Source organism: Macrobrachium rosenbergii, chromosome 2, assembly GCF_040412425.1.
Source record: "Macrobrachium rosenbergii isolate ZJJX-2024 chromosome 2, ASM4041242v1, whole genome shotgun sequence".
NCBI lineage: Eukaryota > Metazoa > Arthropoda > Malacostraca > Decapoda > Palaemonidae > Macrobrachium > Macrobrachium rosenbergii.
This window is the reverse complement of record NC_089742.1, coordinates 53019271-53035332: the sequence shown is the minus strand read 5'-3', so window position 1 is coordinate 53035332 and position 16062 is coordinate 53019271. Positions and strand designations below refer to the sequence as shown.

At 37.2% G+C, this 16062-nt stretch overlaps 1 protein-coding gene and 1 long non-coding RNA gene across 4 annotated transcripts in view; one reads left to right on the top strand and one right to left on the bottom strand.

The window, feature by feature from the left end:
- Positions 1 to 16062, bottom strand: part of LOC136846901 (uncharacterized) — a 428530-nt gene that overhangs the window by 240083 nt on the left and 172385 nt on the right. The gene's annotated exons all lie outside the window — the stretch shown is intronic.
- acj6 (abnormal chemosensory protein 6) overlaps positions 1 to 16062 on the top strand; it is a 178055-nt gene that overhangs the window by 28178 nt on the left and 133815 nt on the right. For 2 of the 3 annotated variants that reach the window (XM_067118125.1, XM_067118117.1), the window contains exon 2: positions 1156 to 1185. The exons of the other annotated variant lie outside the window; for it this stretch is intronic. In XM_067118125.1, coding sequence (XP_066974226.1) covers positions 1156 to 1185 — 30 coding nt within the window. The remainder of the gene's footprint in view (positions 1 to 1155; positions 1186 to 16062) is intronic. 3 annotated transcript variants of the gene reach the window in all.

The window sequence follows — 16062 nt, the reverse complement described above, 5'->3', positions numbered from 1 at the left end:
TATATATATTATATATATATATATATATATATATATATATATATATATATATATAATATATATGTATATATATAGTATATTATATATATATATATATATATATATATATATATATATAATATATATTTATATATATAACGTACATAACATATAATAGTTCTATATAGTAGTGCACTTGATTCAATCTGCTTTACTTTCTGGCAAGTATGATAAACAGAAATTAAATAGAAATAAGACAATATGTCTTTCCTCATATTATGAAGAATCAGAGACGCAGTTTCGATGAATCCGGCAGAAAAATCGTGACATTTACGAATTTATATGGGGTGTTGGTTTAGGGGCAGGGGTGGAGGATATGGGTGGGCCAGGAGCCAGGGGAGAATGAGTATTTTTCGGACCGACGGCAGGCGCTAATTAATACTGGATGAGGGACTAGGCAAGTAGTGATTCTGAAAATACAGAGGAATTGAAAGGTATTTCTAATGAGGGACTCAGACGGAGTCTTTGTGGGCGACAGTCCGGTGTCCTGTCTTATTCGTCATTCTGGGGAGAATAATGGTTGAAATATTTGATTGTGCAGGTGTGTATGTATGTATGTATATATGTATGTACGTATGTATATTACAATTCATGTGTACTTGTATATACATATATATATATATATTATATATATATATATATATATATATATATATATATATATATATGTTATATACATGTAATGTAATATACATACATACATACATACATACATACATATATATATGTGTATGTATAAATACACGTGAAATACGGACACTGCAAATAGTACTGTGATTATTATTAGAATATCACTTGCTTCCTGTTATTCATTTTAACATCACTTTGACATTTGGACGATTCAGAAAATAATGAAATGAACTGCAAATCAGATACACAGATTCAGAATCCACTTCAATTTTCCTGACGAAAATTACTGTCCCTGTTCTCCAGCTTCGCTTGCGAACCTGCTTGAAGTGAAAACATCACAACAAAACATTGTTTTTCCTCTGTAGGCATCTTTCAAGATTCAGAATACGGGAGCCTGAAGCCAAGAGCAATTTCTTAGAATTAACAGACGGTAGAGTTGCCCCATAAACATCTAATGAGTTTCCTCTCTCTTTTCTCATTCTGCAGGAATGCGCGCAGAAGCTGACCCCAGCTATGGTGAGGATTTTTCACCTTTGTGTCCTAAACATTCTGTGTTTTGATGGAGACAATCATATGTTAATCCCTCTCCCTGTTCCCTATCACACGGTTGACAACACCTGACGCACTCGCATTAATAGTATGTGTCAAATTCACAAAAGTACAAAAACCCCTGCAGTAATGGTAATCAGCATTCACTGTCGTTCACTGAAAAGACAGAATCACTTGTTGTAATGTAACCATTTGTAGAAGCAGTTACCTCCTCCCATTCCCCAAATATTATATTGTGTTTAGTAAGTGTCATTCTGTCACAGGGCCTCCACTCAAGGCCTACTTTTCCTCTATGAGATATATGTATGTATCTATATAAATATAAATTATATATATATATATATATATATATATATGCAAATATATGTATATATATGTTTATTTTTATATATATCTATATAATATATAATATATATAATATATATATATATATATATATATATATATGTATATATATAATTATATCAGTTGTTAAGTCACTGTTATAAAGCTCTTAACTATGCTGATCATAGTAGGTAGATTTATACGTGTGCTGTAGTATGTATATATACTGCTATGAAACTGGAGTTTCTTTGTTGTCCTGAGAGGAATCTGTGAATATGAATATCTACTATTTGTTTCTCTCGACATGTTTCACTGAATGACGTTAAATGAATACAAACAGGTAAGGAGATTTGTCGCCTCGGAAATGATTTACTGTTAGTGTGTCAATAGTTTGGAAAGATAAAAGCGGAAATCACATAAAAAAAAAAAAAACACAGTTGTTAAAATTTAACAATAACTTCTATTGAGCACTCGACTAACATAAACATGAAGATATGAAACAATAAAAAAAAAAATTAAGATCATCGTTACTGACAACTAATGAGATAGAATCCCATATACTTAATAGCAACGTTCCCTCAACGTATTAAGCATAATGAAATACCTCTCTCAAATCAAAAGCATTCTTAGTTATAAGTCCACCCTTGCCTACCCACTATCCCCCGAGCCCAGCTCTCTCTCTCTCTCTCTCTCTCTCTCTCTCTCTCTCTCTCTCTCTCTCTCTCTCTCTCTCTCCACCCTTTCTTCGTGTACTTCTTCTGAAAGGATTATTAACCTGGTCCATTAGCGCGTTACTAATGTCATTAATTCGTACTACCTCTCACATCACCGCGATCTCCTGAAACAATAAGTAAGCTTCAGAATACTCCTTCCTCTTTTTCCTCCTCAATTCTCTTTCTTCTCGTCTTCCTCCTCCTCTTCCTCATCTTCCTCTCCTCACTGATTCCCTTCTCCACCCGAGTGGTTTGAAGCCAACCAATTCCCAGTGTGATGTAGATTGCACAATAAAAAAAAAAATAAAACGAATAATAAAAAAAGAATTTTCACTCTCTCGTGGTCCCTGTTGTATTAATGGGGATGGTGCCATGAAAATATTGTATCTGTTTTCCGTACTTCTTCATCACCCAAGCAAATATATACAGTGTGAGTGAGTATTTGAAATTAGAGGCAGGCTTGTGTGTGTGTGTGGATATATATACATATATATTTTTATTATATATATATATATATATATATATATATATATATATATATATATATATATACATACATAATATATATATATATTTACATATATATGTATATATATTATATATTATATATATGCTTGTGTATGCTGGATGCTAATAGCATTTGTTTAACTGTAGATAGAATGATACATTTTTCAAAAGCGGATAAAGCGAGAACAGTAAAAATGCCAATACTTGTAAGAAAGAATTACATTTGATTTGCTCATTCCATCAGCATTAAAAAAAAAAGATTTAAATGAAAATAGGCGATTTATTCGCGAAAACCGTTCCAAGGTAAACAACAAGATCATTCAAAACAGCCAAAGCTCAGCGACGAAAACAAGAGAAACAACATCAATATTTACAACAAAGACGACGCCTAGAAAAACAACAATCCATTCATTCTGGTCTCTGCTTTGTTTACATAAATTATGACTCAGATGGGAACAGTAACTTACCACAATTGATGTCTTATAACCTTCGCTAATTTAGGAGTCTCGGGTCACTCAGAATATTGAACATATAGATTTCGTATTGGGAAACTTGTATTAAAAGCTACTTTTTGATTCATAGCAATACTTTAAGGCAATTCATCCACACCCTTGTAAACGCATACTTAAAATTATACATACCATTGTACATAAGTGCTCCTACAAGTGTCTATACATACATACAGGCATACGTGTGTATACGACGTATTTCGGAAGAATGCATGATCAGTGTACAACTTCTCAAAGTAAGGATAATTTTGTAAGGATCTCCCCCCGCTCTCTCTCTCTCTCTCTCTCTCTCTCTCTCTCTCTCTCTCTCTCTCTCTCTCTCTCGCCAAATACCAAATGACATCAGGTACAAGTACTCATATACATACAAACATACGTGAGTATATATTGGAAGAGTGCATGATCATTGCACAACTTCTCAAAGCAAAGGAAATGTCATAAAGATTCATTCTCTCTCTCTCTCTCTCTCTCTCTCTCTCTCTCTCTCTCTCTCTCTCCACACCAAATACCAAATGACATCCGGTACAAGTGTTCATATACATACAAACATACGTGAGTATGTATTGGAAGAGTGCATGGTCATTGCAAAGGAAATGTCATAAAGATTCATTCTCTCTCTCTCTCTCTCTCTCTCTCTCTCTCTCTCTCTCTCTCTCTCTCCACACCAAACACTAAATGCCATCCGGTTTCACCGGAGGCGTAAAACCCCACGACCGGAGTGAGTCCATTCAGTTGCTAATCGTACAAACAGAGCGAGGGGAAAGACCCATAAGTGTATCGGTGAGAGTACAGAGGGGAAAAGTTGATAGAAATGAGGGTATGGAGAGAGAGAGAGAGAGAGAGAGAGAGAGAGAGAGAGAGAGAGGAGAGAGAGAGAGAGAGGGTGGGTGGGTGAGAATGGCTAAGTTGTCAGAGCAGTGGCAGAGACCGAGAGAAGATGAGGGGAAAGATGATTTTCGAAGTAGGGAAAGGGGTGGGGGAGATTCTAAAATGAGGGGAGATTCAAGGTGGGAGGAGGAGGAGGAGGAGGAGGAGGATAGGGGAAGGGGAGATGGGTGTAATAATTGTTTAGCCGGGCCATTCAGAGCGCCTAATTAGTTTACGATGGATATCATCGCTCTTGTGCAGCCAAGGGTGTTGCGAGGGGACGCGGATGAGGGGAGAGAGAGAGAGAGAGAGAGAGAGAGAGAGAGAGAGAGAGAAAATTGTGGTAGGTGATCTTCCCATCGACCTACTCAAAGCAAGTACATCAGGCCTCTCCGCTCTGAGAGTTAAAGAAAGATTTGTTCAAACACCAACAAGACGTTCCAGTTTTGTGCGAAATGTCTGGCTTAAAATTTCGACGTCTTCGGCCAAGACTCAGGTCTTCTTGAAATCGTTATTGGGAAAGTTTTTGTATTCAGTCCTGAAATGTCTTCTCTAAGCATATACGTCAGACATACTTGTCCCTAGGTAAGAAATAAGAAGCAGCATTTGACTTACCTACGGAGGACACTGATAATTTATAAAAATTTTGGGTACGCTTTGTAAATCAAAATTTACTGATCTGCTTTGTATAGATTGTGTGAGACGTTAATTACTAACGACATCAATTTAGTGAAATTTTGTGAAACTGATGTAATTAGTGATTTTTTTCTGGTTCAGCATAACAATTAAACCTTGTCGTTCCTGGCACATGAATGTTAACGCCTACAGAAGGGAAAAAAATTTTAGCAACAGCGTTTGAAAGTTTAGCCACGCCCCAAAAAAATCACTCATGATAACCTTCCTCCTTTAAAGATATAAAAAAAGGAAAAACATTCCTCTCCCGAACATTTATTCCAGGAACAGGTAAAAACGTTCTCTGGACATTCTCTACGAACGAGTAATGTCTCTCTCTCTCTCTCTCTCTCTCTCTCTCTCTCTCTCTCTCTCTCTCTCTCTCTCTCTCTCTCTCGAAGCGTGAGTAAATTGCTCATACAGTGCGCTTTGAAATGTGCGGTATTTATGGCCGAGAGAAACGTTCGCCCTGGCTCCTTGGCCCCCTTAGAGAAGAATAAAAGCATTGCAGGTGTAGTTTTTATTGCTGGCCAGCGCCTGACTGAGCGCTGTATGTATACCTTTTGTTGTAGGGACACGATTGTCGAGAGGGGAGACAGAATTTACAGCCGGCGTTTGTCAAAACGGGTCTTCAATTGGTCATAGGAGTGTGACTCCGAAAGATATGAAAATTGCACGCACTGGCAAGGTGCGTTCTTTCTACGCGAATATTCAATGCTGTGTGAAATGGAGCCTTTTCCTGCAAAGCTCGAATAAGGAGTTGAAAGGCTTCGAGCGTCTTGTAACTACCATCATAAAAATCAGGGCCCTCTTCAAGTTATGATGTACGTGTGGTCGCTTGAAAGAAGGATTTTATCATGTAAATGAACATTCTCGCAGTAACATGAAATAAAAAGAAAAAATGAAAATACAAAATTTTAACTCCACATTATTTATCTCGTAATAATTGAAAGAAATCGTCTTAAAGCAGCACATACGTATGATTCACCAACCAATGGAAAACTCAAAAGAAAGAAAGAAAAAAAAATCGGGGTGGGGGTGAACAAGGCAGGGGACTGGTAGGGGTCGTTAGGGGGAGGGTAGGGGATAGGGGTGGAAGTTGGGGAACACCTATAAGCAAAGTGGAAACCACTGGAAGGTATCCTTTATGTAAACAAGGCACGACAATTATTAGTCCTTTCTGTCGATACGACCGAAAGACGGGGTCTTCCTGAATGAATAGAAAACCGTCCAGTTCATTTACGGCAGAGAAGGAAAAAGGAGTGAGGAGGAGGAAGAAATTGGTAGGAGGGGGCGGGGGAGAAGGTAGTGAGGGAAGTAGCTAGGAGGAGGAGGAGGAGGAAGAGAAGAAGGGAGACAGGGAAGAGAAGTAGGGAGATTGGGAAGGGAGAGAGGGGACAAGGGCTTACAGAGAGCGGTCATTCAAAGAGGTTAAACATACACCTAAACTTTACGATGATGATTGAGAGTGAGGCCGCGTGTGTGTGCGTGTGTGTGTGTGTGTGTGTGGGGCGGAGAGAGAGAGAGAGAGAGAGAGAGAGAGAGAGAGAGAGTGTGTGTATAGATGAAGAGTGTGGTGGGGGGGAAGAAGAAGAAGAAGAAGAAGAAGAAGAAGAAGAAGAAGAAGAAGAAGAAGAAGAGCATAACGACGACCGTGGAGGGAAGGAGAGATGGAAGGAATGATAATGGGGGCATATTTACGTTATGTTACTACTGCTGAACTACTTGATAGTAATGTTACTACTACTACTACTACTACTACTACTACTACTACTAATAATAATAATAATAATAATAATAATAATAATAATAATAATAACAATAATCATGTTGATGCGTAAGAGTAATCTATTTATACTTTAGTCTTCGTTACTTTTATGCATATCTTTGCATCCTCTTCGTATTCGCAATCTTGAGTAGAACCTCAAAGCCTCCCCGACCGTGATTGCGAAGAGAGAGAGAGAGAGAGAGAGAGAGAGAGAGAGAGAGAGAGAGAGAGAGAGAGAGAGAGAGAGAAAGGGGGAGTCAGAGGGTACCATAAGGTCCGTGAATCTCATAGGCAAACTAGAAGTCCTCAGGGAAATTCACACAATGAGTAACCTCTGGTGTGAATACAGAGAGAGAGAGAGAGAGAGAGAGAGAGAGAGAGAGAGAGAGAGAGAGAGATATGCATGCATCTGCGTACATAGCGTACCGTACATTTAAACTTATGTGGGTAAGTAGGTAAATATTACCATCGATTTGCCTTACCTTACCTATAATATTCATGTGTGTGCGTGTGCTATTTTTTGCCACCCCCCCCCCCCAATAATATCTTTCATGATGGGTCAACTCTACTGATCGAAAAGAGAAGTGATTTATTGTGCCACTCACAATTCAACTGCTTTGGTGAAGAAGGTACAAAAGGAAAAGTCAGTGTGTCGTGTATAACCTAAAGTACTCTACGCACGCGAAAATACACACACATAAATATATATGTGCGTATACACACATACCCACACACATACATACATATATGTACGTTTATATATAATGCATATTTATTTAATTATTATGGTAAGCTTTTTAATCCTCAGTGAAGCATTGCCCTTTCCGCTTTCAACAAGTATTTCTGGGGTGAGGCTGCTAGCCCCACGCCCTCTCTCATGGATGCTCAAGCGTCTGTCTTTCCTAGCTCGGCACCCAACCAAGTACTGACCAAACTCACCGTTGCTTAACTGTGCTTATCAGTATAGCAAACATGTTGCTGGTGTGTGTGTGTGTATGTGTGTGTACCATTAGAAATCACCACAATTTCAATGAAATCTCTAAAATCTCTTCTTACAATGACACTTATAATGCCTGCTTTTATTCCTCTAAGCGTTAAACGCTTCTGATATGTGCTCATAGAAGGTCAATAATTCTCACCAGATCGATGGACGTCTTTCACGAATTTCTTGGCGTTACAGTAACGAAGGTCATCGATGTTCATGAATTTACTCATAAATAGGAAAAGTGAAAATAACCTACTGATCAATAACCTCTATGATAACAGCGAATTCTCACTAAAATTTCTAACATAAATTGGAAGAATGTCAAGGCGAAAAAAATGTTAGGTTATAGTTAAATAATTATTAGCTATAAAAAACAAGTAAAATATGCTCCGAAGTTTCTACTGTGCAATCGAGTTTTCTGTATATCGTACAATCAAGGCCACCGAAAATAGTTCTATCTTTCAGTGGTCTCGGTATAATGCTGTACGAGCCGCGGCCCATGAATCTTTAATCACGGACCGTTGGTGGCCTGGGGCTAGAGGGCTGCAATTTGGTATGTTTGATGATTAGAGGGTGGATGATCAACATAACAATTTGCAGGCCTCTAGCCTCAGTAGTTTTTAAGATCTGAGGACGGACAAGAAAAGTGCGGACAGAACACTAAAACCAGCTAAATTTCATACAGAGGTGTATAAATCCCTCTTACTATTAATGATTTATTTGATTGATTACACTCTAGTGACCTACTGAGGTCAAGTTCTTATCCAATATGGCTTAGGTTCAACCTTAATTGTGGTCAAGAATACCAGTTTAAACTACATTTAACTGGCCACATCGCTTGAATGTGGCTGGGACTACGCGTTAATCAGTAAGTCACGCCACAGGAGGACCCGCTGACCCAATTCAGTGACTAATGGTGTTAAGATGCCTATGGAATGGAGTACACAAAATCTGGGCAAAGGCCAAGCGCTGGGACCTATGAGTTCATTCAGCGCTGAAAGGGAAATTGAAAGTGAAAAAACGTTTGAAAAGTGTAACAGGAGGAAAACCTCGCAGTTGCACTATGAAACAACTGTTAGGAGAGGATGGAAAGTCAGATGGAAAAAAGAGAATATGAACGGAGGCAAAGTAAAAGGACTGAAAGGGATTGCAGCTAGGAGCCGGAGGGACGATGCAAAGAACCTTAAGTAATGCCTACAGTGCACTGCGTGAGGTGCACTGGCGGGAATACTCCCCTACCGGGTACGATGTCTACGGCCCAAACTAAATTACTTAGTCTTCATCAAAGACTTAGTTTGCTGAACTTGGTTAGAATCATCATTTCCGTCACACGTTTACTCTATCTCTCTTCCCTAATTACCTGTCTCACTTCTCAAGACTGTTTAGTGTTTGGGAATTATTACCAAATATATTTTAAGTAATTTTGACTCAGAAAATACTTTTGTGGTTCGGAGGGCTCACATAATGAGCCCTGAACAGCTCCACCAAGCTTGTTCTGGACTTGTTAGTCCTAATATAGTATGATTCTCTTATCTGGGGCCTTTCCACACTACTGGTCTTTTGAATTGAAATAAATAAAAAATTTTCAATGTCATCAAAACTCGTTCTCTGTTCCAGTTTGGACACTACTTTTCCTACAGGTATTACTTTGGACCTTATTTTCGAGAGTTTCTGCAGAATATGCTGCCATACCTCCAAAGTCCCAAACCGAAATTTGACAGGTCGAAGTGTTCTTTCTCTCACCCTTTGTTTCCCGAATTATAAAACTTATTTTTCTACTATTTTCTTTTTTTTATTGTTTAGTAACAATTTTACACCCGTCTCGTTCTCCTAACCATAGAAAAAGAAAAAAAAAATCTTTCACAGAATACGAAATGCAAAAAAATAAACGATTGTTTCCTGCATCGCTTCTCGCATATGATTTCATAACTCGAAAAGTCTATCCTAGATAGCAAGCCATCTCTCGGTCCCCAAAATCATCTCTCGTTCTCTCTCTCTCTCTCTCTCTCTCATCATTTGTCGGTTTCCCCTCATCGAAGGCCGCATGATGGAGTCTTTTCCCCTCTCTCTCTCTCTCTGCCCTCATCACGACTACATTTGCGTCGGTTAAAATGACTGTTTGGTAATTGAGTGTGAGAGTGATCACTATTCACATACCAGGATTACGAACCGAGTGTGTGTGTGTGCGTGCGTATGTGTGCGCGCGCTCGCGCGTGTGTGTGTGTGTGTGTAAGTGGCTTCCACCCTCCTGATCACGGCCCACGTTAAGCAGAGGGGACATAGACTGTACACAAAGGGTCCTCCTATGGACATTCAGTTAATTTTCGACCTCATATTCGTGTTTGGTTTTTTTTTTTTTTTTTTTTTTAACTGTGCTCCTGTTTAGGAGCCGAAACGTTGAAAACAATAGTTTGAATCCTAGATAAAAAAAAAAAAGATCTTTGCCGACATGAAAGAATGTTAAGAGAATGTTACGAAAAAGATGATCATGACAGAACGATGTTAACTTTTCTATGAGTTTAATCACGTGGCAAGCAACGGCGTCGATTGCCGTAGTTCTTGTCACGCCAGTCTGCGATGATCAATTAAATCAAACGAGAAAAAGTTATTAAATGCAGTAATTTAACTGACTAAAAGCACCTCACGATTAAATTGCAGACGACGTGACTTTGTTCGAAGGAAAAAAAGAATTAATAATAATAAAAGTTACTGCGCGATAGTGTGTACATGCATGTCTGTGTGTGTTTGTGTGGCTTGTGTAAGTTTGTAAACCTTTTCAGCAAGACTTTTCTTGTGGATATTCTGCAGAGTACAAACCTTCGCCAGAATCAAACAGCTTGTCAGCAAGATTACTTATCGGATGCGAATCCAGTCTACTCTAGAATCACCACCCACTTTGGAACTCCTGCGTTTGTGGGCGTTTTCCTTTGGCTCGAATCTCTCCAGTGTCCTACGAATTTTTATTCTATACAATTTTACCCGATCTTTTCGTTTAGCTAAGCTTTACTCATACTCATTTACATCATTTACATATTTTATGTTTATTTTTTTATACTGACAAAAATTAAAAGCATGGTAATTGAAAGTTTAAGTTCTTGACTCTCACGCATACTGTACATATATATGTGTATATATATAAATAAATAATATATATATATATATATATATATATATATATATATATATATATATATATATATATATGGTAATTGAAAGTTTAAGTTCTTAACTCTCACGCATACATATGTATATATATAATATAATATATATGTATACATATATATTATACTGTTTATGTATATATATATTATATGTGTATATATATACAGTATAAATATATATATACATACATACACACACACACACACATATATATATATATATATATATATATATATATATATATATATATATATATATATATATATATATATATATATTAAAGACCTTCACAAAAACTAACTTCACCGAGAGCGGGCTTATTCTCTACATAAAGATTAGTTCAACAAAACCTTTTGAAACTCAGGGACTACAAAACAAAAAGTCTCGTGCCATACACAAACAAAGGGCTTCCTAATATAAACATTAATTATTCAGGTTTTAATTATAAAGAATCTTCAAAAAAGGCATGTAGTAGTTGCAGTTTCCAGCCGAGGGAAAGCTGGAATCTTCTTGTTTTTTTTTCAAACGCACTTTCAAAGGCATTCGTTGTATAGATTATATACTTCACATCAGTGATCACATCTTTTAATAACCTACAATTTTTCTTGTATTTTTTTTTCATACGTTGTTATATTGTTTACTTTTTACAGGGATTTTTATACTAACTAACCAACTCACTCTTAACTGTTATAGTAAGGCAGAGTGCATTCAAGAACCACGTTGAGTAATCCTACTCACTTTTAACTGCTATACTAAGGCAGATTCCTTACAAGAATCATGTTGAGTAATCCTACTCACTTTTGACTGTTATAAGAAGGTAAAGTCCATTCAACAATCATGTTAAGTAATCCTACTCACTTTTCACTGTTATAATAAGTAGAGTCCATTCAAGAATCAAGTAATCCTACTCAATTTTGACTGTAATAATAAGGAAGAGTCCATTCAAGAATCATGTTAAGTAATCTTACTTACTTTTGACTGTTATAATAAGGTAGAATCCATTCACGAATCATGTTAAGCAATCCTACTCACTTTTAACTGTGATAACAAGGTAGAGTTGATTCAAGAATCATGTTAAGTAATCCTACTCACTTTTAACTGTGATAACAAGGTAGAATCCATTCAAGAATCATGTTGTGTAATCCTACTCACTTTAACTGTTATAATAAGGTACAGTCCATTCAAGAATCATGTTAGGTACTCCTACTCACTTTAAAAAGTAGGATTTTGATACTTATTACATGAGTATGCAGTCACGATTAACATGTCATATTGACAAACAATTCACTACAGTGGAAAAATATGAACACAAAACACTTATTTCTTGAAATATTTTGATAAGGCAAATTTCTAAAAGTACATTACATTTGTGAAAAACCTTATTCAATGCAACTAGCACCAAAAAATGATATTACATTTATGAAAAACCTTATTCACTCCAACTAGCTCCAAAAAAATTTGATAATTAGGATTCTTCCCCCTCCTTCAGTGATTAGTTTATGTCACTGACGCGTGACCTTACTTTTATAACCCCACTGAAAAGAGTATTTTCTTTTTCTATTTTTTTTTCTGTCCCAAGATAATTGTATATACATACATGCATACAAGGAAGTATGCATACATGTACTGAATCTAGGTACAGGAAACCGGGGGTATATGGATAATTTGTCTGAAAAATTAAAATTATTTTTTATACCGCAAATGCAAGGAGGTATTTTCTTGTGGGACAACTAAGAATTCAACAGAAACTTTCTAACTTAAGATTACTTCTCTCTTTCTCTCTTTACAAATATGGAAAAACTCACAGCTGTCATGATGCACACACGCGCTCACACATCTGAGTGCGTGTTTGTATGTCTGTATGCATATGTGTGAAAGCATAGGCATGTATGCGTGTGCTTGCAAATGCGCATAAATAGTGCATGTGCGTACTATAATCTAATTAAAATAATTCCTGTTAGGGTAACCATCCGAAACAAGAACATTAATATCCAAAGAGCCGAAATCACTTAAAAAAAAAAAAAAACCTACAACCTCACTACTACTCTCGTAGATAATATAATCCAACAAAAAATAAATAAATAAATAAATAAAAACAAGTAAACTAAACACAAATAACAAAGGCACTGCATAAGCCCGGCAGTAACAACATGGACAGTAACAATGAAAGGATCACTACTCTAAACAAACTGGCCATTAACTATTCATCTCTTGCCCAATATAGCAATTACATGGCAAGACATCACTTGCATTAGACCACTGGACCATTAGAGAGAGAGAGAGAGAGAGAGAGAGAGAGAGAGAGAGAGAGAGAGAGAGAGAGAGAGAGAGAGAGATGGCTCTCTGATATCATAGCCTCCCAGATGTAAATGGAAAGCATTAACGTAGTATATCAAAATGTGGAAAAACCTATTTCACTATCAGTATGGTGAGGGGTAGGGACTAGGGACCAAGGGTTTGGGGTGGGGGGAAAGGGGTTAACCTCTTCACTATCACAAGCCTCCACTTTACTTAATCCGGTTGGCTATCATCACTATTGTTGAAAAAAAAAAAACTAAATTCATCCAGAATCAGCAAGGATGGATTACCGGGTGAAATATCACTGGCGGGATGTTTTTTCTTTTTTTTTTTTGCTTGTTTAGAAAATAGTGGGTGGGGTTTTCCCCTTTTTTGTTTTCCCCTTTTTTCGTTTATCTCGTTTTGTTGCATTTTTTTAAATTTTGCTTTAATGGAAATGTGGGAATGTCTAAAATTTATTCAAAAAATGCTTATAGGTAGGATGTTGGATATCCGCTTCATAGACTGGTGAGTGTTTCGCCAAATGAGAAACAGAGACAGATTATCAGAGAAACAGGTAAGCAAACAGAAAAAGAAGCAGGAAAGAAAACTACCAGACGACGAAACAAACGGTTTCGTCATAATAATTCGGAAGACTGTTTCAACGGAAATCATTTCGTTTTAAATAAATGGAAAGGTCACTTACTCGAAGACTAAGAGCATCAGAGTACTTGCAAATCTGGAAACAGACATGGCGCACAAAGATCAAGAAAGGAAAGCGTGCGTGAAAGAAGAATGTCTAAAATTCCATATCTTATAATTATCGCCTCCCCCCACAAAAAAAAAAACACGAACCACAAATATAAAAACAAATCACTACCACGGAAGAGTGTTGGAGGAGAAAGGGAATCTTTTTCCTTCTCGTAATTCCCAACACCGAAAGTTTCCCCTCCCTCTCTCTCTCTCTCTCTCTCTCTCTCTCTCTCTCTCTCACAAGTATCTCTCTCTCTCTTTCTCTCTCTCGTTCTCTTTCTCTCTCTTTGGCTGTCTGCATCCCCTTTATCCCTCCTCCTCCCCCACCTCCTCCTCTCATTTCCCCCTCTCCCCCCCCTCCCCCTCACCCCAAACACAACCCCTTCTTCAGCAACACAATGGAAAAGAATACACATGGAAACCTTCCACTTTTCAAACATCTCCGGTGGACGACCCGGGGCAAAATATCTAATTATTTCTTCGTCGGTACCGAGAGCGGGCTGGAGTTTATCCTCCAAACACTATTCACAAGGAGGCCCATTCATTCGGAAAAAACGATCTCCACACGATAGAAAACTAGATTGCTTTGGCTCTGACTTCGGGGCAAATTAAGTATATTGGAGGAAATATTATTTCGGTGAATTTCTGCACTAGTTAATTAAGGGAGTTAGAGAGAGAGAGAGAGAGAGCGAGATGGAATCACAGAGAGAGAGAGAGAGAGAGAGAGAGAGAGAGAGAGAGAGAGAGAGAGAGAGATTGAAAGTGAGCGGAGAGAAGTTCTTATGCAAATTAAGCCCTAACAAATGATGAAAAGCAATGAACACCCACCCCCTCCCCACCACCCCACCTCCCCCTCCCCTCCTTCCCCTAAACCAAACCCGTCTTCTACTGACGTGATTGTTGGAGGTTGATTGTTTGAAATTGTTTATCTAATGACAATGGCTATGAAAAGAGATTAGCGCACTAACAACAAACACTGTTTGTGTTCCCGGTGATTAATTCGCAAGGAAAAGAAGGAAAAAAAAATTAATTCTGTCTTAATATCACGTTCCAATATTTTATTTATATTAATTGTACTTCATCCAATCAGTTGACCATTCTTGAAATGTAAAAGGCTTAAGCGAATTTTCTCCCTTATCAAAGTAACCTGGAGGTTGGCGAAGTGGATGGGGAATATTCCGATTAATATGCTTGGTTAACTGATCAAGCAAATGAATTGATTAACTAGCGGTGCAAAGCGGTTATTGCTGTTGCTGCTGATGCAATCAACTAATTGCAAGAAATGGAATGCAACAGCTCGCGTCTTTCGGTGTTTACAAAATATTACAAAAAAGGAAAAGTCGTGTTTTATTTTAACAATGTTTTTCGCAGTGAAGAAAATCCTGAGAAACATCAAACTGTTTGAAATATTCATGTTTATCTTAATTTGGAGCTGTATTTTTTATCATCTGCTCCTTATCTAAAAGAATCTAGTTCAGACGTCACAGCTTTAAAATCTATATAAATAAGATGTATCATAAAAGCAAAGCTCAGTTTATACTGAATAATCTAACAGACGAAAATTACTCTAATTATGTTTTAAATTATGATAAGCATGTACTGTATCTTATATGAAATTCATCATATTCCTTAATGAACATTATCATATACAATCTACAATAGTTTTACACGAGATCTGAACACGATACCTACTGATCAAGCTGTGTAAAATACAATCCCACTCTAAAAAAATATAATAATTTTTGCGTGTACTCAGTCGTAATCACACATGCTTTACGAATCATATAAACATACTCTGTACCCTGGACAATCATGTACCGTAAACAAGGCCAAGAATATATTCCAAACTAATGGAATATTTGTTTCATTACCTTTAATATGTTAAATCAAAAGCGATAAAAATGATCTCAGATTCAACTATCCCTTGTTCCGAGAATTTGTTAAGACAAGATTATGCTCTGAACCAATCAACGCGTACCTTGGTCTTGACATGCGCACACTCAACTCCACAAAATAAAGATCATCTCAATTACGTTCTAAATCATTTTAATGCGTCCTCTACATCAACCAGATTGTAACGTAAAGGAGTCAGATGACACAGGTAGGTTGGTGAGTCTGATGTACTTTCATTCACGTCTAGTCATTTAAATATACTCTTAGATACAGATTTGAAATTCTTGAAATGATTTCCAAAACGATTATCTTCACTCACGCATCTCAGATACATCTGTATAACAACAACCTCTCTCTCTCTCTCTCTCTCTCTCTCTCTCTCTCTCTCTCTCGGTTCTCTAAATTCATTTAAGT